Source organism: Chrysemys picta, chromosome 8, assembly GCF_011386835.1.
Source record: "Chrysemys picta bellii isolate R12L10 chromosome 8, ASM1138683v2, whole genome shotgun sequence".
In the NCBI taxonomy this organism is placed as follows: domain Eukaryota; kingdom Metazoa; phylum Chordata; order Testudines; family Emydidae; genus Chrysemys; species Chrysemys picta.
This window is the reverse complement of record NC_088798.1, coordinates 37,766,073-37,793,769: the sequence shown is the minus strand read 5'-3', so window position 1 is coordinate 37,793,769 and position 27,697 is coordinate 37,766,073. Positions and strand designations below refer to the sequence as shown.

Sequence of the window (27,697 nt, the reverse complement as noted above, 5' to 3'; positions counted from 1 at the left end):
TTTTTTTGGATTCTAATCAGATTATTGCAGTTTCAAGGAAGACAAAATTTTGGCCAGAAAACTTTTAGTGCCTTTTAAGTACGCATATGTAAAGTGTTTAAAGGACTATCCTGATGCACAAATGATAATACAACATAATGTAAACATACACATACATTTCTTTCAACACTATTAGACATACCTAGACATCTGACTCCATGCCAGATCTAGAAGAGTTGTGTATGCACCCACTAATATGGCATCAAAGTAACATGGGATAAGGTAACGTGGAATCTGCTTTAGGTAGATGAACATGGCCTTCAACCATTTACCGACCTATTAGAATAAAATTTTGTAAGTTAACAAATCCTGAATGCAGCAAAGGCTACTTTCAGGGAATTAATACTATGGCAATCATGTTTTGCACTGGAAAACAGGTAGAATTCCTGTTACAGTTTGCTTACACTTTTTAGGCCCCTATTATGTTTTTTGTATTATAGGCAGGACTGGTAGCACCACCTATTCCAGTTGGCAGAAACTTCCCATTATAAATCCTGCTTTCAGTTGCTTGGAATTTTGCCACACTTTAACCATTCACACTGAAGTTTTCCATGCCACACATCTTCCTCAGAATGAAATTTTTTTTTGTATGTTTCAAATTGGTTCCGCTGTTTCAGAGAATGAGGCTAGGGAAAATTGTTGCTTTGTAATGTTTAAAAAAAAATTCTGAACACCTTTTATTTGAGACGCTTTAGAGTCTGTGCTTTGGAGCAGGGACTTGAAATTTGGCAGGGAGTGGCCTTTTTGTCAGGGATGTGCCCTTTGCTGTTCCTGTGAAAAACTGCCCAAATTTGGCCAAGTTATAAGCCTTTGAAAAAAATCTCAGTTTGCACATGCACACTAGAGACTAAGAATTTAGCAGTGTATCCACAATAAAGCATGCTCAGGCCCCTCACAGGTCCTAGTTCTGACCAAACTACACATTCACCAGCCCACAGAGCGACTGAGAATGTTCCACAGCAGGTGTACAGAGGTTCACTTTCCTTGTAATTGCTGCTCTGGTTCAGGTCAGGGCACTAGAACCAAGAGAAGGGAGTTTCTCTCTTCAGTGCTTTTAATGAAATCAGTTTAACTTCAGTATCCTGAAAGATTATGAAGCAAATAATCAACCAATTTGTAAACACCTAGAAGATAATAAGGTGATTAGTAAGTTAACATGGATTTGTCAAGAACAAATTATGTCATACCAACCCAATGACTTTCTTTGACAGAGTAACAAGCCATATTGATATGGGGGGGGGGAAGTGATAGATGTGGTATATCTTGACTTTAGTAAGGCTTTTGACATTGACCTACATGATCTGCTCAAATAAACTAGGAAAATATAACCTAGATGGAGCTACTATAAGGTGGGCACATAACTGGTTGGAAAACCATTCCCAGAGAGTAATCATCAGTGTTTCACAGTCAAGCTGGAAGGGTATATCAAGTGGGGTCCTGCAGGGTTTGTTCCTGGTTATGGTTCTTTTCAATATCTTCATCAACGATTTAGATAATGTCAGAGAGTACACTTATAAAGTCTGTGGATGATACCAAGCTGGGAGGGGTTGCAAGTGCTTTGGAAGATAGGATTAAAAATCAAAATGACCTGGACAAACTGAAGAAATGGTCTGAAGTAAACAGAATGAAATTCAATAAGGACTAATGCAAAGTACTCCACTTGGGAAGGAACAACCCATTGAACACATACACAGTGGGAATTTCCTAGGGAGTCATGAGTACCGTGGAAAGGGATCTGGACGTCATAATGGATCACAAGCTAAATATGAGTCAACAGAATTACTGTTGCAAAAAAAGAGCGATCATCATTCTGGGATGTATTAGCGGGAGTGTTGTAAGCCAGACACGAAAAGTAATTCTTCCACTCTACTTCATGCTGATAAGGCCTCAGCTGGAATAGTGTGTCCAGTTCTGGGCATCGCATTTCAGGAAAGATGTGGACAAATTGTAGAAAGTCCAGAGGAGAGCAACAAAAATGATTAAAGGTCTAGAAAATATGACCTATGAGGAAAGATTGAAAAAGTTGGGTTTAGTCTAGAGAAGAGAAGACTGATGGGGGATATAACAGGTTTCAAGTACATAAAAGGTTATTACAAGGAAAAGGGTGAAAAATTGTTCTCATTAACCTCTGAGGGTAGGACAAGAAGCAATAGATTTAAATTGCAGCAAGGGAGGTTTAGGTTGGACATCAGAAAAAGCTTCCTAAATGTCCATGTAGTTAAACACAAATTGCCATGGGAGGTTGTGGAATCTCCGTCATTTGAAGTTTTTAAGAACAGGTCAGACAAACAACAGTCAGGAATTGTCTAGTTATTACATAGTCCTGCCTTGAGTGCAGGGGACTGGACTAGATGACCTACTGAGGTCCCTTCCAGGCCTTCACTTCTATAATCCCCCTGCTGGTGCCCAGGCAGCATGGCAGAGGAAGAAGCTGACTGAATCAAATGTAGAGAGGACAAGAAACGAACTGGGGGAAGAGCCAAAGGGAGTAGATTGGGACAAGGAGCCTGGTAGAACTGGGACTGAAGACTGGGAGGGAGGAGAGAAACTGTGACCTAAGGGGGGCGGGGAGAAGAAGAGGAGGGCTGATTGGGCAAGGACACCAACAAGAGCCAGTCAGGGAAATGGGGTTGGGGAGAGGAAATAGATTGGTGAATGAGCTGTGGGGATGATCAAGGTCAGAGTAATGGGGAGACAAATCTGACAAGGAGCCAGGGTTTGAGGAGAGAACTGGACTGACTGAGCAAAGAGACTGGGCCTAATTGCGTGAGACGCCTGGAATTGGGAGTCAGTGTGTGGGGACAGAGGAGACACAGATTGGATGAAGGGCCGGGAATGTGGGGGAAATAGATTGGGATAAGAAGCCTGAGGATTGGAGACTAGGATTGGGTAGGAAAAGAGACTAGGACTGAGACAGGGAAAGATTGAAGGGGACTGGGCTGAGTCAATCTTGTAGTGGTGCAGAAGGGGCCGTCACCACAAGAGCATACTCTTTTCTAGAGCCTGGACTGAACTCAAGATCCTTGGGGCTCATCATTCCTCTGCGGTCAGCAAGTATCTGTGAAACCCACTGGCAGAGTGTGTCTCTCACTCCCCCTCTAATGCTGGTCAATACAAAGGATGACAACCTACTACTGCTATTAGTTACTCCATGAGCTCAAGTGGCAGAGGTTTGTGAAGTAGATCTAAAGGTTCCAGCCTTATAGATAAAAAAAACACATTGGTATCAATATGATGCACATAACGGAATTTGTTTTTACAGTTCGCTTTTATAAAACTTTTGATATTAGGCATAACAAACCCTATGTTAAAACAACATTAAGGTTACAAAATCAAGCACTCAAAAGTTATGCCAGAATTAAGGTTGTGTATGCATTATGATAGTCTTCAATTATATGATCATGTACTACTTTTTCAATGAAGTAAAGTGAAGGCTAGGATTATAACAGGGTTTAAAAGAGAACTAGATAAATTCATGGAGTTTAATTCCTTAATGGCTATTAGCCAGGATGGATAAGAAATGGTGTCCCTAGCCTGTGTTTGTCAGAGGGTGGAGATGGATGGCAGAAGAGAGATCACTTGATCATTACCTGTTAGGTTCATGCCCTCTGGGGCACCTGGCATTGGCCACTGTCAGTAGACAGGATACTGGGCTGGATGGATCTTTGGTCTGACCCTGTATGGCCATTCTTATGTTCAACTGGACTACTAACTCATTCGGTGCATAGGATGGATAGTGGTCAGTTAATGAGCAGCTTTCAATATTTTATTTTCTCCTCATTGTTGAGTGTGTTGCCCTATGCCTTATTTACTGCACACTATTCAACCTTGTTCTGAAAACAGAATTATTAATTTCCACTTGACCTTTTAATGATGCTCATCAATACGGTATCTGAGTATGTCACAAAATTATTTTTATAACACTCGTGTGAAATGAGAGGGATAGTATTATGAATTGAGTAAAACAGATTAAGGTAAAAAATATCCACTAATTTTGGGCATCCAATAATAGACACCTAGGATCTGATTTTTTCAGAGTACCTAGCATTATAACACTTTATATATTCAAAGCACAGGGGTCCAAATCAGACCCTAGGGTCTGAAGTCTGGAAACCAGAAAATGAGGCTCACAATTGTGACCACTTGTTTGGTTTAAGTGACTTGACTAGCACCACATAGCAACTCTGTGGCAGAGACAGAGATAGACTCCAGTTCCTCTGGACAATATTCAACTGTCCTAACCGTCCCTTTTCTTACTGCAATCCCCTGCCACATTCACTACAATCCTTTCAATTTCTCCAACAAATGAAGTAGGGATCCTACAGATGGCAGCCTCCTTTCACTTCACAAATTCGTTCACTGATTCATCCCCAAAGCAGGTCCCCTGTGTAACCTTCATTCTGGCATTTCTTATCCGTTGAGTGATCGACTTTGCCATGTTCTTTTAACATAGTTTGTTTGTGTGAGATATTGATATATTTAGGCCCTGACCCTGCAGATATTTCCCTTTAAGCTTATGTTTAAATTTATTTTGAGGCAGAAGATAAGAAATGCCAGAACTTTCAGGCCTTCTTTATACAACAATAAAAAAGGAACAAACGTTTTCCACTCCCTCTTCGAAGATTTCCTTTAACTCGAATGGGAGAGACATATCAGTGCTCCATCTCCTCTGTGGTCTAAATGGCTACCTAAATGAAGATGCCTGCACCAGGAGTAGCTTTTAGATAATTATGATTGATATCAGGGGTGGCCAAACCCTGGCTCGCGAACTGCACATGGCTCTTTTACTGTTAAAGTGCGGCTCGCAGAAACACTTCCCCATTCTCCACCTACCAGACTGGGGTGGGAGGGAGCTCAGGACCTCTGCCTTGCAGCAGGATGGTGGGTTAGGGCCTTTTGCCCAGTGGTGAGGGGGGGTCTCAGGGCTTCAGCAGGAGCGGGGCTGAAGCCCCAAGCCCTGTAAGGTGTGCCCCGGCTCTTGAACTTCTGAAAATTGTCATATGCGGTTCAGAGGGTCAGTAAGTTTGGTCACCCCGATCTATATGGTAACAGTTACCTATCAATAAGTGAAAGGAAAATCATCACTTAATAAATGTACTTACTTCTGCACAAGCTCCTGCACGTGAAATTAGACGGTCACTGACGTAGTCAATCATCCAGTCCCCAGATCTCAAATTACCACAAAAAGGATGACCCAAATCATTTTTTGGTCTAATGTCTGCCATCACTGACATTAATCCTGAAAATCAAAACATACAGCACACTGTATTACTGGCCACATGATTATCACAACCTGGAATTCCAGTTTAAAGGAGTAAATCCAACGTTGCAGGTCTGAAAAATTATGAACCAGAGCTGGACCAGCAATACATTTTTTAACCTGATGTCATTTTTCTTCATATGTTCTAAAGGCTAGATGGAGCTTTAGGGCCCAATTCAGCAAAGCACTTAAGCATATGCTTAACTAACTTTAGGCATGTGCTGAAGTCCCACTGGAGTTCAAAAATACTCAAGCCTATGCTTAAGTATTTTGAAGAACTAGGTTTGTAAGCGGCTGTGCACTGCTTAGCAGAGACAGAGTGTGTGAGGTGATATCTTTTATTGGACCAAATTCTGTTGGTGAAAGAGACAAGCTTTGGAGCTACACAAAGCTTTTCTTCAGGTCTGAGAAAGGTATGCCGAATCTCACAGCTAAATACAAGATGGAACAGATTGCTTAGCATAAGCAGTTAACACAATTTTCTAAGGCAATGTTGTGCAAACTGTGGGGCGCACACCCCCAGGGAACATTGGGGGGGGGGGGGAGCAGAGATGCCAGACAGCTCATGCCAGCCCCATACGGCAGGGCCCAGGCCAGCCCCCTGGGGGGACAGGGAGGGAGCGTCACCACCACACCAACTCATCTCAGGGAGCTACCCAGCCTGTGGGTTAGTGTGCTGTGCCGATTTACGCTCCTGGCAGCCTCCACGCCCAACACTGGCTCTGTTTCCAGAGAACGTCACACGCACCTTCCTCCCCCTTAGGTTTTCAGGGTGGAGAAGGGGCAGGTATTGGCCCTGGCCTACTGGTGCAGCCTGGCTGTAAGATTCAAGCGGCCCACTGTTGAGAAAGCCTTGACTGTGCAGTAATGGAGGGGGAGCACAGACAGATTCCGTTAACGGTGGGGAGGGGGGGCGCAAACAGATTCCATTAATGATGGGCAGGGGAGCTTCTGGAAACATTTGTGCACCACTGTTCTAAAGGACCATTTAAGGTGAAGAGGCCAGTTAACACCCCTGAAGTCACAGGACAAAAAAAAAAAAAAAAAAAAAAAAAAAAAAGGGGGAGTTAGTGGGTTACAGATTGTTGTAATGAGACATAAATCCAGTTCTTTATTAAGAACATGCGTTTTAGTTATGGATTAAAGCTCCAAGGCCCGTTAGCAGAAACAGAACATTCTGAGACAGGAAATAGATTGGTGGGCTCCTTCAGCTGTGCGGTAGTGACTTGCAGCTCTAGCCTGATTGTACAATAAGAAGGAGCTATGGCTCAGTGGACCCACAGTAAGTTTGAGACAAAATATTGTGTAATCACAGAGCCCATGCTTCTTTATGGCTTAAAATCTAAGTCAGATAATTATAAAATACATCACAATGGCATTCAGATGTTAAAATGACAGCTATTACTGACACTTCATGTAATAGGTAATATTTGTGGATTTTAGATAAGGTCGTTTCTGACTAGAGGTGTACTTAAACAGGTTTTAAAGTATTCCCAAAGGTCAGATTACTACAGTTTGACTGTAAATTAAATATTTAAACTCATCCTCTACCCCAATAGTAAAAGATGTTTCTTGATTCAGTATCTTGCCTCCATTTGCTTGTTACTCTCTTTCAAGTACATACTGCATAGACCAAGCAGAAGCAACTTGGTCTTTTCTATTTGAAAAGCAAACAGTGCACAAAATCTAACACTATTTGACCTTTTAGATCAAGATTGAGATGATTCATTCTCCTCTTTTTCCTCCACCCAAGAAAGCACGCATGAATTTTTACCTTGCAAGCCTGCATACTTAAGGGGAGACCAGTTTGGTATGTTATAACATCCTCCACCATCCTCTTGTTCCTCAGCATCACACCGATACAGTACTTGATTCAAATCAGCCAAGGTTAATTTAGAAGCAATACTGGGAAAGGGAAAAAAACCCAACACTGATATCTAACTGTATAATGGACATCAACTTCATGAAGAATTCTGGTTTTGGTCTAGGCCAAGCTATTTTTAAAAAGGGATGCTTACAGTTAGACTCCATGTTTAGGCTCCTGAAAACAAGGCCTGATTTTCAAGGGTGCCAAGCACCTTGCAGCTATCACTGACTTTAAAAATCTGGCCACTTATTTAGTAACCATAGCATGGATTTAAGAGTAACTATGGGCTCCTTTTAAAAAGAAAAGAAACAAAAAACAAAACAAAACTTTTTGTCCTTATTCTTTTACAAGATTTAAAATGAGCTTACTTCTTTCCACAATGTTAACTATACACTAGATCTCTTTTATCATTACAAATAAGTACAGAAAACACTAAGTAAATGATCACAGATTTCAATATTATTCAACTAAAAATGTTAAATCTTTTCTCCACAAAAGCATAATGTAGTATCCACTGGTTTTTTGATTGCTATGCGAGTTTCTTTTAAGAAAGCCACTTAGATGGAATTGGTAACCTACGTAGCATGTTGACAACAAAGTCATCTGAACACCTTGCTGCAGTATGTAAAGTTTCCTGGTATAAAATCTACTGCCAGCAGCAAACACACAGAACTACTCATGTGAAAGAGGAGGACTTTTTAAAGTCTGAACCACTACTTTCTGTATAGAGCAGTAAGATGGCTAAACAGTTGTTCATACATTAACCAAAACAGACGCAGAATTTGGCAAGGAATTGTCACTCATTAGCATTTACAGGCTGATCTCTGCCTCTAATCCAGCTCTCTACTATATGTACTCTAACAAGGCATACTTACGAAGAAAAAAGATTTTTTAATATAGGTGCTGAACGGTCATCAGGAAGACTTCCAGATTTAAAGTGAGGACTGAACTGGATCAGGTGATTACGGAGTACACCGACAGCCTCTTGTGCCTTTGGGTCGAGACTAACTCTGTAAATATCAATGCACAAATTGTAGACGTAAGCACCTCCAACCACTATTTTTTGAAGTAACAGAATTAACAGACTGAAAAAGACCACCCCTCCAGTGTATTTAATTTAGTGCAGCTAATTGACACACATTTAGTAAGTTGATAATCATCATCATATACCTGAATATTATCACACTTCCTGGTGTTAAGTTTTCAAATTCTATTTCTTGAACAAATTCATTGGGACCTTTTATGGCAGTTCCAGCTTGCTTTATAATTTTACTTTCTCGGATCTTAGAAAAGAAGAAACAGTTGAAACTATAATGAATTCAGTTTTCCTTCTCTGAAAAATTGTTGCATCTACTAGTATAGAGAAAAGATTGTAGTTACCTGGATGTGTTCTCTGATTTCTACTGTGTAATTAGGTAATCCGTTGATAAAATGCTCATCTTTTTTATAAGGACTAACATTTCTCTCAATAGTTCTAGCCTCAAGTACTACCTCTTCAATTTTGCCTATAAACAGTTAAATCACATATCATAACTCTTAAAATACATACACGCAAACAAAATTATTGTTAGTGAATATAAATAAATAAATAAAAGGTATTCTTGGTTTTCAAATAAGTTTAAATCTTGCTTGAAACACAAACTAAACAAGATTTTTGAGTTTAGCTATAGAAAATGCATGTCTCAATTGCACAGTTAAATTACTAAATACATTTGACAGATCTGAAAGGAATTTTATATATTTATTTATCTATCTATCTATCTACTCTGTACATTACAGTGACTCAATCTTGATTGATTAAACATGTTCACTATACACTTATTGGCCATAATGTAATCTAAGATAGAACTTTCCTAACTCACAATGAGTTTTGGGGATATATCAGCATGAAATTACGAATAAGGGCGTGACCCTGCAGTATTAAACCCAACAGGTGACTTGCTAGATGTGACTATTTGGGGGTTCTGAATTGGGCAAAGCTCTGCACCACTTCCCAAACAGCAGTCACAGATTTTATTTTAAACAGAAGACATCAGTTTTTAAATACAAAGAGCAACCACATTGACATTCAAGACCTTATTTGCTCTATCCATTCATGATCTAAAAACTAAGCCTTCAATGCTGCAATCACTTACACACGTGCTTAACTTTAAGCATTTTAGCAGTTCCATTGACTTCAGTGGAACTACCATGTGAGGAAAGTCAAGCAAGTGAAGAAATGTTTGCAGATTTGGGTCCTTACTAAAGGTTAATATGAAAAATTGCAATGGCTCCTTCAGAAATTTACACCAGGTCAGATCAAATATCCACTTTAATGCAGAATGCTCAATTATCTAATGCTGTCTACTGTAAGTCTTATGGACCTGCAAAAATACATATCTACGATTTATTGTGCCAGTTCTTACTCACTTGGCTGCTTCTTTTTAAACTACCACTTTCAACCAACTTAAACCCACACATCGAAATTTTTTTTACCTATAACTACTAGTAACACTTAAAAATACTGTAAAAGGAGATATTAAGATTGCTGTATACGGACAAAAAAAGAAAAAAAAGACACTTTTCATATAGTCAGTTCCAGTGGTTTTCTGCTAGAGTTAATTAGTTTTCCCTGTTTGTTTGGCTCATTCACAAACAGCAAGAAAGGAAATAAAATCACAACATTTCCATGGGGATATTGGGGCAGATGACGTATCTTTTTTAAAGTCAAAAGTGATTTCTTCAAGTTGGTGTCCCTTTAACTATTTGTGATGCATAGATATTAAAGCATATAAAGGTACCTAATGTTGCGTACTAATCACATAACTTTCAACAACTAGACTCATCCTGACAAGTATGGAGTCTGTCAATCACTCAGAGTTTCAGCTTTAAACTTAAATTTCCTTGATATTGTCAACTCTTCAAAAACAGGTTTGAATACCTGGGATGCACATTTGAGGCACTTCTTTGCTGTAGGAGGAGGTTTTAGGATCTCTGAAAGCAGTACGAGACACAGCCACTACAGATTGGTGTGTGTTAGGACAATGCCTAGTCACTGCTACTATATCTTCATCAACTTGATCCACAAACACCTACAAAATACATAAATTAACACACATTCTTATTCTGAAAATAAATTTAAATGAGTGAAACATTTTACTTCAATTTCTTGCCTGAATGAAGCCTTTGGCTCCCAGCTCTTGGTGCAGCCTGTTCATGGCCAGCCTTCCTGCTATAATTCCAGTTTGGAAATTAACTTCACCAGGAGTAGAGGGTGTTGCTGCTGGATTCCATTTGGCATAAAACCTCTCTTCAGAGACTACAGAAATCTGCAAATAAATTAAACTTTAGCCATACATCAACTATTCTGAAAAATAATTGGAAATACCATATTTTACTTACACACACACAATATTACAAATTCATTTTTCACTGATATAGTGAAATAGCTAATAAGATATCTACTTGAAATTTTAAATGAGTAAGTCACCCAAGTTATTGTATATACTTTAATATGTGTGTTCCAGTATTATAGTAGTGATTCACTTAAAAAAAAAAATTAGTCCAGTTGAAGTTTTAAAGAGGAGAGACAGACCTGGTGTGGTACTAGCTCATCATAGCCTTTGGTGCTTCCTGTAGCACAGCATGCCATGGACACAATCATTGAGCTGGGAAGAGCATCATACTCAGATCGGTGCTATTGATAAGAATAAAAACAGTAAAATGAATCTAGTCTATCATCTTCTTATTTCCTTCCAAACACATAGATACAGCACATAGAAAACCCAGTTTTACAGAAAAACTCATTGTTTATCGATGTGCTTATCACACTGTAATCACAGATTAAAACTTCTACAGGCTTTTATTTAAAACAAACAAGCAAATAAAATCATCACATAAGGCTTAAAAGAGCAGAGCTCCTAACAATGTCATCCCTATCCCCAGCAATCTTCCTCCGATCCTCCCACTATTACCCACTCTATCCTTCCCAGGATAAGTTTGAGAGAACAGGTAAACATTATTAGGTTCATAATAGCTGGACATGCAAGAGTCAAAACAGGATATATTTAGTAGCTTTTATGCTTCTCTCCCAAAAGGGACAGAAAGGTTGAAAGGCAGTGGGAACTACTGTACAATTCCACTTATTTCATGCAACCTTTTAACTACAGTTATGTCTTTCCAAAACACCATTCAACAGTAATTTCATTTTACATAACCCTTATGAATTGGCATGACTGAATCACAGTACAAAAAACATGTATTTAACATGAAAATCTAACATAACTTAAGTGCTCACCTGAATAGGACATTCATTATCATGTGTAACATCCATGAACAGTGCATGTGCAATAGCTGGCATTAAAGGTCTCAAACGCGGCTGAACAAAAGACCCAACTGGTTCTCCTCCAAAGCGGTAAACTAATCTTCCCTCTTCATGACTGTTATAGGCACTCATTGCCTCTACAGAACAAAACTTGCATGAGTGTTTACAGGAGAATTACTACCATAACTAAAGGATATCCAATAAAGAGATTATAATAAATGGTTTTACATTTGGCATGTTAAATAATCAAAGATATTAATGAATAATATGAATAGAACATTAAACTTTAATTATAGGCAGTGTGTCCATAATTTGAGGGCATCCACTATGTAGTTTATCATCATGTGTTAGGGTGGAAGAGGGAAATTTTTTTTTAAAAAGTTAGGATCCCCTTTCCAAGGTCCACCCGGCTTCAGAGGAGGTGATCAACTAATTAAAAAAAAACAAAAAAGAAAAAAAAAAAAGAAAAAAACCACCCACCAATCAGCAGGAAGTATGGGAAAGCTATGCCACAAATATTCCTACCTTTCCCGATTGAGATATATATTACAATTCCTTTTAGGCCTCTTACACATGGGATGCATCTCTCAGTTTATGATGCAATAACATACTTAAATAGATAAATATAAAACAAACCATAATATTAAATGCATCTTTGAGCACTTGTTAAATACATGAAATATGATAAATTGTGCACGTTCAATACATGACAGTTTCTTCATAAATGGCATACCATACATGCAGTGTCAGAGGTGATGGGGAACCACACACATAGCAAGCCTACCTCTTATTAAGGAGCTAAGGCCCAATCTAGTCACAAAGATATTGTCCAACTCCTCACTTCCTGTGAACAGCTCAGCCACTACATACAAATCAGCACGCAGTTTTCTAGCTGTGTCCAGCATGTACTGCAAAAAGCACAGCCAAGGAAGCCACAGAAAAGGAAAAGGCAGAACAGAAAAAAAGAAAGGATACAAGGCTAGGCATGGATTGGGCAGCAGGGAAATGCCATGCAGCAGAGACAAAATGGAAAGCCAAAATAGGAAGAAATCAAACAAGTTCAATTGTACAAAAGTTAACAAATTGAAAAAGCCGAATCAGGAATAGAAGGATACAACAGACGGAGGAGTTAAAAGAAAAAGGAAGAAGGAAAGATGTTTGAATTTGCAAAGGACAAACATACAAGAAGAATAAAAAACAAACCAATGTTAGTTTCACATTAAAAACTTTGAACCATATATAGCAATCCTATATGGCTTTCAGGTGTCTATTGTACCTCTAATAAGACTGGTAATTCCCAGGCGGTTGACAAAGACATTGTCAATGTGCTCACTGCCCGTGAAGAGTTCAGCTATCACATAAAGATTAGGTCTGACTGACCTGGCTGCTGCTAGCATCTCCTATAGATCATAATAAACTTTTTAATTATCTTCATCAAAAGCCCCTTGAAACCTAGGCATATACCATAATATATTAATATGCATGCTAACCATACATAGTTGAGTTCTTAAACAATTTTGTTCAAGAAAACAAAAATATACTGAATTCAATAAATATACAGTATTTATTGCAAAAAAGCTAGACCCCCATGGTGTGCTTGTGAACATTTACAAGATCTGATATGGTTTTGATAAAGATTATTTGGAAAGCCTCCTGAATAATTTGAAAACTCACAGGATTTTTAGTCAAACTACTTCAAACTTTAGGGTTTTTTTGCTTGTTTTTGTCAATACCTTTTAAACTCAATTGCATGAACAAACATTTGGGAGGAAAGATCTCTGTTTAAGATACACCACCAATACTTAAATTAAGGGTGAGAAAGTTCCCATTCTAGTCCTCTGCACCTTCAAGGACCAAAAGCAGAGAAAATGAGATTTCATATTTCTAAGGCCCAGTCTACAGCTAGAAACTGTACTGATTTAATTTAAATAATTTCTAAACTGATTTAAATCTGTGCAACACCTGTCTGTGGACATTCTGAAATCAGTTTAAGACAGCCTCATATTAGTTTAGCTTAATTTACTAAGAAACTGCATTAACATCTAAGCATGTCACACAAAGGGGTGTGATTTAGAAACTAATTTTGTTATATTGGTGCAGCTGTTTGTGTAGAAAAGTCCTAAGGTAAAAAAAGAAAAAGAAAAAAAACCCAAGCAGAACCCTTAAAAATAACCCTTTCAAACTATATTGTTGTAGGTTATACTTTACCAATTGTGAAAGGCTACAATGAAACACAGTTTAGGTCGGCAACAAGAGTTTACATTATAGGAAACACTAGCATAACTATGAAAAGTTGCTGAAAACGAATTCATGCTCATTTGCACCCACTGTTGATGAAAAATGACATTTGTGACACTCAGTACTGGACTTGATATATCCATGTCTACTCTGGAGAAATGTGCAAAAAAAAATTCTTATCAGTTCTACCGCCATTTCAGCTAAACCAGAGGTAGGCCTGGTCTATGCTAGAAAATTAGTTCAGTGTAACTACGTTGCTCAGGGGTATGAAAAATTCACATTCCTGAGCAGTGCTGATAAGTCAACCTAAGATCCGGACTAGATAGCACTAGGTTGACGGAAGACTTCTTCTGTTGACCTAGCTACTGCCTCTTGGAGGTGGATTAACTACACTGATGGGAGAACCTCTCCAGTTGGTGTAAGCAGAATCTACAGAGAAGTGCTACAGTAGCGCAGCTGTGCCACTGTAGTATTTTAAGAGTAGACATACCCTTATACAAGAGTCTCATGGCTATGCCTTCTTTTATGAGCAGTTCAGTTAAACCTGCTGAAAAGCAGGTCTAATTCAAATGGTGTAACAGCACGTCTAGCTGTGGGAGGTTTGTCTGCACTATGGCTCCCAGGGGGGTGAGAACTGGTTTAACTGAATCAATATTTTGTTTCCCCAAATGCAGAAGAGACTTATAGATCTGCAATTAGTTTCAATCCTGCTTTGATACAGTCATCAGAAAAATAACTATTGTGAAAATATTCATTAACTAGACTTTAATTGGAAAAAAAATGCATCTGGGAGAACTAGTTGGATAGCCACTCACACTATGCTAGATCAGACACAGCTTTGAAAAAATATTTTCCATAGTAATCTAACACAAAATAATTAGATTCAAGTGTCAAAATATTAATTCACTATGACGTTGTGCAGTTTATATGGTTTTATAAAAACATGATAAGTGAATATAATGTAACTGGAATATGCTTCATGCAAAAGGTCTCTTTGTATCGTTACAAAGCTTATAATGTACTGAGTGTGATCACCCTATTTGTATAAACGTACCACTCTTGTATCTAAAACTAGAAATATAAAATATGACTCTGAGGGCCTATTGTAATTATGCAAAGTGTGGGCCATTAATGGTGGTTTGGAATCTTGATGACTCCCATTAACCAGGACCATTGTCTGCAGATGGCTGTGTTTTACCTGTGAGTCTTCCTGTATATCTGTGTGCTGTCAAGTGGGTAATGAAGTCTTTCAGGGACATGTGATGTCACCTGAACTGGAATCCATCTTTAACCTTGTGCTTTTCCAGTGGGGAGGGGGGTGGGGGAAACCCAGAGGGACAGAACAAAGTGAAGAGAAGAGCCATCATGAAGAATCCCCTAGCTACCACCTAAGCTGGAACAAGAGCTGTACCAGGGGAAAGAATTGCGCCCGGGCCTGGAAGGTGTCCAGTCTGAGGAAAAAATTTACTGAAGCATCTCTAAGGGGGAGATTATCTGTATTTAGTTTGATTAGACATAGATTTGCGCATTTTATTTTATTTTGCTTGGTAACTTACTTTGTTCTGGCTGTTACTACTTGGAACCACTTAAATCCTACTTTCTGTATTTAATAAAATCACTTTTTACTTAGTAATTAACTCAGAGTGTGTATTAATACCTGAGGGAGCAAACAACTGTGCATCTCTCTCTATCAGTGTTATAGAGAGCGAACAATTTATGAGTTTACTCTGCATAAGCTTTATACAGGGTAAAACGGATTTATTTGGGTTTAGACCCCATTGGGAGTTGGGCATCTGAGTGCTATAGACAAGCACACTTCTGTGAGCCGTTTTCAGGTAAACCTGCAGCTTTGGGGCAGGTAATTCAGACCCTGGATCTGTGTTGGAGCAGACGGGAGTGTCTGGCTCAGCAAGACAGGGTGCTGGAGTCCTGAGCTGGCAGGGAAAACAGGAATAGAAGTAGTCCTGGCACATCGGTTGACAGCTCCCAAGGGGGGTTCTGTGATCCAACCCGTCACATTCACAAAGGACAACACCAATTACAATAAGTTACATAGGAGTAGCCTATATTGTTAAAGAGTGATTTTGTCTTGAGGAGAGAAGGCATTCATCAGAAAGTAGAAAAAAAATAGACAAACTTCAAGGAATTTCATACCACACCTAAAACAATATTCTCTGACATAAAGCTCTGTGACTGGAGATACAGAAGGTATGGCTCTAAAACACTTGAATCCAGCTAGCACAAGTAACAACAATAGTGAAGACAATACAAGCATAGGCTTCAGCACAGGTAGTTCAAGCCTGGCATGGACCCCAGATATGCACTCAGCTCACTAGCCTGTTGTGAACCCTGTGCTGGCTTTCATTGCTATTGTTATCTGCATTACCTGGATTCAAGCTAGCTTGGATAGGCTAATGCATGAGCAATTTTTGCTATGCGGACATACACAGGCTTCCATCACAAACAGCACTGTGAATCTTATTTCACAGACAAAAAACAACTTTATGATAAAAATGCCTAGTCTTTCCACACCTCAGCTACATGAAGAGGGGTTGAGTGACAGTTGTCAAGACGTACTCCATGGAAATATTTGGCAGTAATTTCAGTGTATTTTTTCATATGTGCCCACAGATAAGGGCAGTCTTCTGGTTTATTTCCATAGCGCAGTTTGGCACTGTCTCCCCAGCAAATAAGTTCTCTTCTTAGGTAAACATTTGAACCTGTAAAGAAAAGAAATTCATTTAGCTACAATACATCACTGGTACCACGTGCATATGACACATTGAGTTTATGGCTAGAGAAGTAAAAAAAATTAATATTAAAACAAGATTCCTAACTATACCATATCAACTCCCAAATTATGTACTGTACACTAAATTACAGCTCCCCATATCAGATTATATTAAAGGTGCATTTAAGATCTCTACTGATATTTATATAGTTCTATAAACAAACCAATTTGTATTTTAAATTTCAAATAAGATACAACAATGGTACATTAAATGGAATAAAAGAAAACGGTACACTGGGCATTAAAATTAATAGCACTTCAAACTCCATGAAAGGTCTCCCTTTCTCTACAATCTTTTCCATATTTTCAGTTATCTACAAAACAATAATTCAAATACTGACAGCAAATATTGACAGTGAACAGGTTCATACTGGCATCTCTGTGTGTAATATAAACAGCCTCAATTTTAAAATTTAATCTATTTTAACAGCAGTTTCTATTCCTATTAATCTAGGGTTACATTTTGAAAAAAGCATCTATGTCACTGAGATGACTTTGAAAATTGTACTCCTAATCTGTTTCATTTATTCACTTATTGCAGTCTTAAATGTGATCAGTATAAATTTTACAAAGTATCTGTAAAGGATGCTCCACTCCAACGCAAAACATGAGATTTTCTACTATTTTAACAAGGCACAGCCCTTGAAGATTTAATTACAAGTATTTTGTCAGAATCAGACAAGGAAAAAGGTGTTTATGATCTATTGAAGACATCCAAGAAGGCTACAGAAGCTACTTTGTAAGCAATTACCCAACTGACTTGACAGCCAATACCGAATATCAATCATGCACAAGGAACATATTGTTTGTCAAATGCAGAGTCATTTGAAATAAGGAGTTCTGATGGTCTGATGATTGCTTTCATTCTATAATAACCTCTTCTTATTCTCACTGTTCTACTCAGTTAGCAAAGTAAAAAATGTTGAGTCATGAACCATAAGGAAAACTTTCTGTACACACTTGAGAAACTAATGCTGCGCCACTTCAAACATCTCCTTCTGCTATTTCTGTGGTTGTGCCTCATTGTGAATTTTTTCCCTCCAAACATTTCGGTCCTAGCAAGTACCTGTTAACTGCTATCAAAGGAGAGCTATGACACACTGACAGCCTGCACTGCAGTTACCTGTGCATCACCACACAATGTCTGATCAATGGAAGTATGCAAGTCATGGGGTTAGTGGCCCCTTAAGGCAAACTGGTTTAATGGAGAATACAAAGGATTGTCATATATTGAGACACAAGTATCTTAAAACACCCGGTTGAAATCCTGGAACCCCCAAATTCAATGGTAAAACTCCCATTGATTTTAAATGGGGCCAAGATTTCACCCATTTAGTGAAAACTAGACAATGGGAGACAACTGCACTAGCCAAATATGTGTATATTTGCCAACAGGAAAGGTCAGCCAACTGAAGAATGAGTAAAAAAAAAAATTAATTCCACACTGGACAAACATGTATTATCTTCAGCTATGCCTTGACTTTTAAAGAGAATATATACAGAAAAAAAGGAAGTCAATTATTCTGCAACAATTAAGAACTACATACTGAAAGTGCCTATTGGCAGAGCTCTGACAGGCACTCAGTAAATTTATGAGTCTCCCTTTAAGAGTGAGCAGTTGCCAGCTAGATTTACGGAGCTTCCCCACTCCTTCCTTTAGCACTGACATCAATGTTCTCAGTTTAGTCGTTAGCAAAACTTCCAGAGGGGGAAGGGAATAAGAGAATCCAAGATCAGAGACCAGACTGTGCAGGTGAAGATACAGTTTGGTTCCTGAATTGGAATTAAAACTCCATTGCACTAGACAAAAACTTTCACTGCTCTGAGTTTTCTCCAAATAAATTCTCAGATCACCTGTAGATTTTATTTTAAGACAATTGTGGGGTGGAGGGTACCTTGAAGGCAAAACTGAGGATCTGGCCCTCAAAGTTTGAATGTATTTGAGTTATCTATATAGAAAAATGCAGTGAGAATAAAAAAAAGTGGGGGAAATTATTATGTTCAGTTCTCCTATCTCAAATGCCAGGAAAGATATGTTTAAACTTAAATTGCATCCCTTCAAGTAGAGACACTAAGCATAGAAAATTTCATTTAAAAAAAGTGAAGGTCTCAGAAAATCACGATCATAACGTAAGCCCATTCTTACCTATTCAGAAAGTAAAGTGTTTTGCAGCTTAAACTATAGTAGGTACTACCAGTGTTTGCTATAAACATGGAAAGATAACAGCACCCAGAGAATGAAAAGTTGACTGTTATCTACATTGAAAGACTCGTTCTCTAAATCCGGACGAATTTTTAGTGTCACTAGCATGCTGAATGGGAACACAAATGCTATATACTGGCACAATTTTCAATTAAAATTTGGAACTGTGTTGAGATAGATCCAGAAAAATGCCCTTTTTGCTTTGTTTATAAAGTGATTTGAAGTTCAGTTCACAAACCTGGTTCAGCAAAGTTTCTCAGAGGATCGTCTCCCATTACCCAACCGTTATGAGCCAAGAAGTGACAGGCTTTATCAGGCTGATGCATCAGAAGTTCTTCTTCTTCCAAGGTCATTTCTTTAAATGGGTAAGTAAAGTATCTAGAGATTGCACAAATACTTATTTTAAAGTGCATTTTAGTTTGTCTTAATCTTTGAAGACAACTGAAATACCTCCTCCCTTATATCAACCAGTAAGTTGCATGAAGACCTAGTTTTTATTCATTGTAAAAAGTATCTGCTATTGCTAAAACATAAATGAAGGGCTGTTTTCTGTTTTGCAACATAGCTGGATAACTTGGGATGACAAGATAAACTGCTGAAATGTGATAGTTCACTGATATTTTGAAGACGAAGGCCCATATTTTTAAAAGTATGTAGGTGTTTACAGACAATGGAATTTAGGCTCCTAAATGCCTAACTCTCTTTTAAAAATTAGATTTAGACACCTAAATCAGTTATGGATTGCACCACTGAGCACAGCAATGCCTAAATACCTTTCAAAAATCTGGATTTAAGATCCCATACCTGCAAACACTCATGCATATCCTTAATTTTATGCATTTAAGTAGTTCAATTTAAGTTTTATTCCATATTCCAAATTATGCTCAATAAATAGGGATTTTGGGTCATTGTATCCTCTCTACTGTACTGCACTGTACAGCAGGACTGCACTACTTCCACACTAATGCAAAGATTCTAACAGCACCATACAACGGATCCCCTGCACACCCGATTTCCCTCAGGCTGCACTTCACACCCTTGCAAAGCTCCACTATGCAGCTTATGTGGCATGAGCGCTATACGAACACCTTGTAAAATCCCTTGGATTTCAATGGAGTCCTGAACACTATACTGTCTTCTATAGAGACATCTGATGCCTACTATTTTGGGGGTAGGATTTTACCCAAAATTCTTATCAAGTTCAGTCATTGCTAACGAAGTTGCTAACAAAGCATTATCGGTGCTTAGTCTTACTAGTGACCATTTGTCCATCTGTGTGGGTAAGGGAGGAGGGGAAAGATGGGGAAAGAGCTGCGAAGGCTTAAGTGTAGCTCAGAATGTGAACTACTGGCCTGCAGAATTTCATTTTCAAAACAGAAGATTTTAGTCTTAAAATTAGAGTAGCTATGAACCCAATTACTATAAGTAAGGCATCCGATGTGGTTATGATAAAAAGGTGAGGTTTAGTTTTTACTGAATTTTGCATTCACCTCACCAGAGATGGTCTCTCCTCCATAAGTGCAACTTGCACAAGCAATTTACAAAAGAAACACTAACCCTCGCTGAAATAAAGCTGAAGTTCCAAATTCATACTTCCTCAATTAAAATAAGTTCCACATAGTTTGGTTTCTAAGATATAAGGCCTGATTCTTCTCTTCTTACACAATTGTTACTCCATTGACCTAAGGGGAGTTACTCCTAACTTATATCAGTGTAAAGGTCAAATCCTGCAAGATGTTCAGCAGGACTGCTGAAGTTCATGACAGTGATCAGTTCCATGTAGGACCTGGCCTTAAAGATGATCAGAGTCAGGCCGATAATATAGTATGTAACATCAAATCTAGAAGTTCTAGTCAATCGAAGAAAGTAGAACATTTTTAAATGGTTTTTTGAGAGGAAGATAAAGACATAATACCTGGTAACTAAAGGGTATTTCCTACTAACAGAACCCTGTTTAGGACCATGGTCAGCCAGTCTCTCATAAACCACAGTCTCCAGAAGACAAGTGACTGCCTGGAAGTACATTAAATTAAGTGTTATTTCAATAAAATACAATAAATTATTATTTATAATAGAAAGCAAGAATTCAATATTTAAGTGCAACATTAATAAGACCTGCTCTTGATGGTAGGCAGTTTGCTGGAACTGCTCAGCATTTAATTCTTCAATTTTCTTTTGGAACCAGTTACAGCATTCTTCTATTGCAGCTGGCCCATTGCTAAACAAGAGAAAAACAGCAATTAAAAGCCATTAGGTTCAGATATCACTATACACCTGTCTAAAGCTCCTAAATTTTAAAAATACATATATTTATAATCAAAGGTAACTCAAATATTGATGAATGAAAATTCTAATTCCCTCCCCCATCCAGAGCATATCATCATACTAGATTTTTCAGTTTAAAGTTAAGGTTCAGTTTCTCTTGTACAAACCCAATATTACAGTACCTATGTGGTATGAATGTTGCCAATGCGACATTCATGTCTACAGTACAACCAAGTCGCTTATATTCAGGATCCTGAATTATTTGAAGATGTTGGTTTGGATCAGATTTAGTTTTCCTGTTACCTGAAGAAAAAAATTGAAAACGAAATGTTGTAGAGAGGAAGTTTACAACGAACAGAATAAATCTTAAACAAATAATACAGTTTTTGCTGTTCCAGTTTACCTAGAAACTGAAATATAGACAATAAGGGAGAAAAACCAGGTCTACTGAAGTTAATTGCAAAAACACGCATTGACTTCAGTCGGGTCAGGATTTCAGCTCAATTCTTAGACAAAGTAGTCTTTAAAGTACTTGTCAATTGTGAATATTGATGAAAGATACAAAAATAAAGTTTGTCAGAATTGATAGTGTTCAAGATGAATACATGCTCAGATGCAAACCAAACAGAAAACCAACACCAAAAAAAACCTCCCCCCCACACCAACAAAATCAACTATACTCTGTGGGTTTCTTGCAATACTGTCCACTAACTACTACTAACCTGTCTCATATGTTGTACTATTTTAGATAGTCTCCATATTACAATACAAATATTTCAGAAGAATTATATATCTAATTTTCCACGCTCTAGCATGAATTAAATTGTGGAAAACACACACACGTACATACGTTTTCCATTCCTACTTTCTTCTACCAAAGCTTTTTTGTAGATGAATGAGCTGACAAACTATTGCCTTCAATACATCGTCTAAGTTAAGACTTCCCACATTGTTTTTTCCTCCCCACCCAATTGTGTTTATCGTTTACATACAAGGTTTGTCCAGCACCAGATAAACATAACACACTGAAGTATAAGGATTACTTATGTGTAACAGGTATGTTTTTACCTTGAGTCAGAAGGGTTTTAAATTGCTGCACAGCTTTGTTAACATCTACTTGGAAAAATTCCCATAGTTTTATCTTGGGATAAATATCCTCCCAAATTATTTTACGGATACACTGTAAAAAAAAAAAAAAAAAAAAAGTTACTTTTACAATACGCAAGTCCTATAAAACTATTAAATGTTGCCATTAAAAAAATAAGCTCTTCAGGGCAGGAACTGTCTTCCTATATGTTTGAAAAACATCAGCACATTTTAAGCACTACCACAATATAAATAACTAAACATTTCTTCATCCAGTTACATTGTTTATTATTATTACAAAGTAAAATGCTATATTTCTCATTTACTTACATTCAGATGATGGTCATTTTCAATTGAAGGAGGCAGCCCCTTATCTCTGTATTTCCCTTCAGCCACACTACAGCTTAAATGCCAGAGAGCCCTGTCTAATATCCAGGCTGGTTTCAGGTGGGGAGAATTTACAAGATTATAACCACATTCTGGATGCACCCTAATCCATTCGCTGTTAGCAGCTTATTTAAGAAGAGGAGAAAAAAAAATAATTAAACAAGATGAATTATTTAACTGTTTCATACAAACATCTTAGGACGAAAACTTTAGGATAGCACAGGAGGTAAAATCAGTTCCTTTTCCAATGGAAGGTTTGACTTCAGTTAATGCAGAATCAGGCTATGTGAAAGCTTATATTCCACTAACATCTTTGATAGGACTATAAAAAGTCAGTAGACAAACAGGTATCACTTCTAGTATAGCAGAGAGAATTTTACACTTTTTGTTGCAAAATAACACACACACACTGGTTGCTGGGCATTATTTCTCTCAGAATAGCCCCCTTGGGAGAATATCATTTCTCCCCAAGTACGGTGCAAAAAATGGCCTAAAGATACAAGATGTTCCAAAGAAATAGAACCTTTAGAGTAGTGATTTAGATGCCTGGGAGGGTAGAGGAAAGGTGAACCCAGAGTGGAGGATTTATATATGACCCTATCCTGTAAATAAACTTATCAGGCCACTGGACTAGATGGGGTGATGGGAAGGGAGGCAAATCATAAATCTTCATTACAGAACACTGCTACAGAGTAATAAGCACATCCTTCCCTCTGGTGCATGCAGCAAGCTGAATGACAGTTCAAGTAAGACTCCATCACCACTCCTGTTTTCTAAGACAAAGCTATGCAGTAGCATTCTGTGGCAGCATAGAGGAAAAACACTGATTTTTCTTTTAAATAAAATTAAAAATGAACACAATACAGAAATCAAGGAGTCCTTATCACAGAATTTGAGTGCAACCCACTGCAGTATACACAGGGCTACGCCTGTAGTAACAGTGGGTACACTTAAAGGGTGGAAGAGATTATAAATCACTGGGGGAATATGGAAGAGGAGAAAAGAAAGCATCTAATTCCCATTTCTTCATTTCTCTTTCCTCATGGAAAAGTCCTAGACAGAGTTTCATAGAAAATGATTATTTTCATGGGATCTTTTGAACTAGTCTATGTAATTTAATAGAGCATTATAATTACCATAGAATGGCTCAACAACCAAACAAAAATTATCACTATTAAATTCTACAGGGTTTTTCTGGGAGCAATTTCATTCAACATTATTGATTTCACCTCTGTATAATTCTTACAGGACTTTTAGATGTGGGTTTTCTTAGCACTGAATTGTTTTAGTAGAGTCATGGGAGACTGAAGTAAATCAAATGTGGTACCTAACTCAAAGAAAGAGGAAAAAGGGATGGTGTCAGTTACTATCCACAAGTAATTTTCTAACCTTGGTAAACAAGTGGAATAAATATTAAGGAAGAGTCAAAATCCCCTACATCACAATGGAACCACAAACATGGGCTGCTTAATAAAAACTACTAACTGTTTTTGAGGATTTGTTGGGGTTTTTTTGGGGAGGGGTGACCTTGCACGCCATAATGCTTTATAGAAATACGCTTGTGAGTGTAAATATGACATAACTGGAATATGTTTTATGCTAGATGTGACGTTGTGCAGTCTATATGGTTTTATAAAAACATAATAAGTGACTATAATGTAACTGGGATATGCTTCATGCAAAAGGTCTCTTGTAAGGTATCATTACAAAGCTTATAATCTACTGAGTGTGATCATCCGATTTGTATAAATGTACCACTCTTGTATCTAAAACTAGAAATATAAAATATAACTCTGAGGGCCTATTGTAATTATGTAAAGTGTGGGCCATTAATGATGGTTTGGAATCTTGATGACTCCCATTGTCTGCAGATGGCTGTGTTTACCTGTGAGTCTTCCTGTATGTGTGTGTGCTGGCAAGTGAGTAATGAAGTCTTGCAGTGACATGTGACCTGAGCTGGAATCTATCTTTAACCTGGTGCTTTTCCAGTGGGGGGGGGGGGGGGGGGGAACCCAGAGAGACAAAGGGTTCCCGCCTTATGCAAAAGATATATAAAGGGGTGGAAGAGAACAAAGGGGAGAGAGGCGCCATCATGAAGAATCCCCTAGCTATCACCTGAGCTGCAACAAGTGCTGTACCAGGGGAAAAGAATTGTGCTCAGGCCTGGAAGGTGTCCAGTCGGAGAAAAAAAAAAACGTACTGAAGCATCTCTGAGGGTGAGATTATCTGTATTCAGTTTGATTAGGCATAGATTTGCGCATTTTATTTTATTTTACTTGGTGACTTACTTTGTTCTGGCTGTTACTACTTGGAACCACTTAAATCCTACTGTCTGTATTTAATAAAATCACTTTTTATTTAGTAATTTACTCAGAGTATGTATTAATACCTGGGGGAGCAAACAACTGTGCATCTCTCTCTATCAGTGTTATAGAGGGCGAACAATTTATGAGTTTGCCCTGAATAAGCTTTATGCAGGGTAAAACGGATTTATCTGGGTTTAGACCCCATTGGGAGTTGGGCATCTGAGTGCTAAAGACAAGCACACTTCTGTGAGCTGTTTTCAGGTAAACCTGCAGCTTTGGGGCAAGTGATTCAGACCCTGGGTCCGTGTTGGAGCAGATGGGAGAGTCTGGCTCAGCAAGACAGGGTGCTGGAGTCCTGAGCTGGCAGGGAAAACAGGATCAGAGGTAGTCTTTGCACATCAGGTGGCAGCTCCCAAGGGGGTTTCTGTGATCTAACCCATCACACCAGATATGCCATGTAACATATCTTTGCAAAGGTTAGGATCTACTGAATATATTCATCCTATTTGTATGCATGTGTCATTTTTATATTTGAAGTTATGAAGATTGGCTATGTATTTGTTTACTTCTAAGTAGCCTCAGTGAAGCATTTGGTCAGCTTCTTGAGAAAGGACTATTCTCAGTAAGTGCCCAGTCAAGAAACACTTAACTGACATTGGACTTTAGGAGACGCCAATCCACATCTGAGTTTTCCTGGGAACGTTCAAACTAACATGTAAACAATGATTCAGCTTTTTGCAGGCCGACGCCATTCATACACATGTGATTTGCCCAGGTGGCTACAGACTCCATCCTGTTACTGTGATTTAGTACAGGAGAACAAAGGGGTTTCCGCCCACAAGAGATAGAATATAAAAGGCCCTGGAAACCCCTCCATTTTGTCTTCAGCTGGCTCTCCACTCCAAAGAGATCCTTGAAAGAAAACGGAACAAAAGACAGTAACTACGGGGAGGGGGGAGTGATTGCTGGACCCAGACTAGGAAGGAGTCTAGTCTGTGAAAGAAGCTTATTGGAACATCTCTGAGGGTGAGATTTACCTGCATTTAGTTTCCTACTGTATTAAGCTTAGACTTGCATTTTTTGTTTTATTTTGCTTGGTAATTTACTTTGGTGTATCTGTTATTACCTGGAACCACTTAAATCCTACTTTTTATACTTAACATTACTTTTTGCTTATTAATTAACCCAGAGCAAGTAATTAATACCTGGGGGAAGCAAACAGCTGTGCGCATCTCTTTCTATTAGTGTTACAGAGGGCAAACCATTTATGAGTTTACCCTGTATAAGCTTTATACAGAGTAAAATGGATTTATTTGGGGTTTTGGATCCCATCGGGAACTGGGTGTCTGGGTGCTAGAGGCAGGAGCACTTCTTAAGCGGTTTTAAGTTAAGTCTGCAGCTTTTGGGGGACGGGGTTCAGACCTAGGTCCATGTTTGCAGCAGGCTAGCATGTCTGGCTCAACAAGACAGGATACTGAAGTCCCAAGCTGCCAGGGAAAATGGGCTCAAAGGTAGTCTCAGCACATCAGGTGGCAGTCCCAAGGGGGTTTCTGTGACCGAACCCATCACAGGAGGTTGGTTTCTTTTTTATATCAAAGGAAAAGAAACAGAACTACTGCTCACCCTATAGCATGTATAGTTCTTTTGTGTTCAAAGTGACCTCTACCATTTCATCTCAATATCATTTAGAACTTGGCATTGACTATTTGACCTTTATAAATATGGAACTCTGCCATCCACAACTAAAAGCAGCCTGCTCACTTGAAAGTACCACAAAGCAACATTACCACGGGCCTTTAAAAACTTCACTTGTAAATATTTTATTTGGGGTTTTATTCAATATACATACATACTACCTCAGACATCTGTATGAAAAATATTTTTTCTTTAAAAAGCGAAGTTATCCTATTCTGCATAGATTAGCAAAAAGCATGATAGATGCTTCTAAGAAAGACTTCTCCTTTTGCCTCAGAAATGGTTGATTCTTTCCAACAAAATATAAGGCAGCAAAAAGGACAACTTTTCACTTGATTCTGAGAAACTGCCTTTCTAGCCTACAGAGGGGAAATGAAAACATTTCTAATCATTGCGATAAAGGAATTGCTTTGAAGATTAATCCTCTCAATAATTGGAATTTAATGAGAGAAACTTATTTCTAGAGAAACACTAGACATACAGCATTATGCTTGACAAACTATTCTTGTTTTGTGAAATGAAATAGATGGAAAAATATATGTATATCTGATTAGAGAAATTCACAGATGTAGTAGTATATTCACCATAATATAAACTTCATTTAAAAAAAAAAAAAAAAAAGGAAGAAAAAAGAGGAAGGAAGAAGTTTATTAGCCCGTTTTGTTGTGAAGATTAGTTTCAGAACTGAAACTAATGCAATGTTGTCTTTTTGAGTGTGAAGCCAGATGCACAAACAATAGCACTCAGACTTTTCCCTTTCATCTCAAATAAGTGTTGACTTTGATGAATAGTTTGATTTACCACAAAAATTTAAGTGCTACTGAAGACATGCTGGTTGTTTCCCATTTCCCTAAACTGTAATGCACATACACACTAGGCAGAGAAAGAAGACAGAATTGATAAACAGGGCTGGTAGCTAGAGAATGGTGCAGGAGAACTGTGGTTACAGCTGTTAAAATATAAAATTTTCATCTGGTGTTGTGAGGACATTATAAGGCCCCAGTCCTGCAAACACACAAGTTACACACATGCATGTGAAGTTGTAGAATCAGGGCCCAAATTTTTAATCTATATTTGTAAAAAAGTTTATTGGGACAAGAATACCAGACTAGGCCAGTAGCGTTTGTTGTGTGCGAGGATAGCTAGCTCAAAAGAAATAAACTGCAAGTTTTGTTTGCTTTACATGGAGCTGCATTTCATTTAAAGAAATGATTGTGACACTAACATGTTTAACCATTTTATTGCTGATCCTGTTAT

General features: G+C 38.2%; 1 protein-coding gene across 4 annotated transcripts in view; it reads right to left on the bottom strand.

Moving 5' to 3' along the window:
* The window catches only part of AGL (amylo-alpha-1, 6-glucosidase, 4-alpha-glucanotransferase), a 72,147-nt gene that overhangs the window by 36,052 nt on the left and 8,398 nt on the right, over positions 1-27,697 (bottom strand). For 2 of the 4 annotated variants that reach the window (XM_065554272.1, XM_065554273.1), the window contains exons 6-24: positions 22,383-22,564; positions 22,035-22,146; positions 21,149-21,269; positions 20,817-20,919; positions 20,617-20,714; positions 18,940-19,079; positions 16,240-16,427; positions 12,746-12,869; positions 12,254-12,448; positions 11,443-11,606; positions 10,741-10,842; positions 10,319-10,474; positions 10,087-10,237; positions 8,547-8,671; positions 8,337-8,449; positions 8,042-8,176; positions 7,074-7,204; positions 5,142-5,278; positions 182-315 (exon numbers count right to left, since the gene is read on the bottom strand). In XM_065554272.1, coding sequence (XP_065410344.1) covers positions 182-315; positions 5,142-5,278; positions 7,074-7,204; positions 8,042-8,176; positions 8,337-8,449; positions 8,547-8,671; positions 10,087-10,237; positions 10,319-10,474; positions 10,741-10,842; positions 11,443-11,606; positions 12,254-12,448; positions 12,746-12,869; positions 16,240-16,427; positions 18,940-19,079; positions 20,617-20,714; positions 20,817-20,919; positions 21,149-21,269; positions 22,035-22,146; positions 22,383-22,564 — 2,611 coding nt within the window. The remainder of the gene's footprint in view (positions 1-181; positions 316-5,141; positions 5,279-7,073; positions 7,205-8,041; positions 8,177-8,336; positions 8,450-8,546; positions 8,672-10,086; positions 10,238-10,318; positions 10,475-10,740; positions 10,843-11,442; positions 11,607-12,253; positions 12,449-12,745; positions 12,870-16,239; positions 16,428-18,939; positions 19,080-20,616; positions 20,715-20,816; positions 20,920-21,148; positions 21,270-22,034; positions 22,147-22,382; positions 22,565-27,697) is intronic. The other 2 variants (XM_065554275.1, XM_065554274.1) reach the window with 2 other exon arrangements.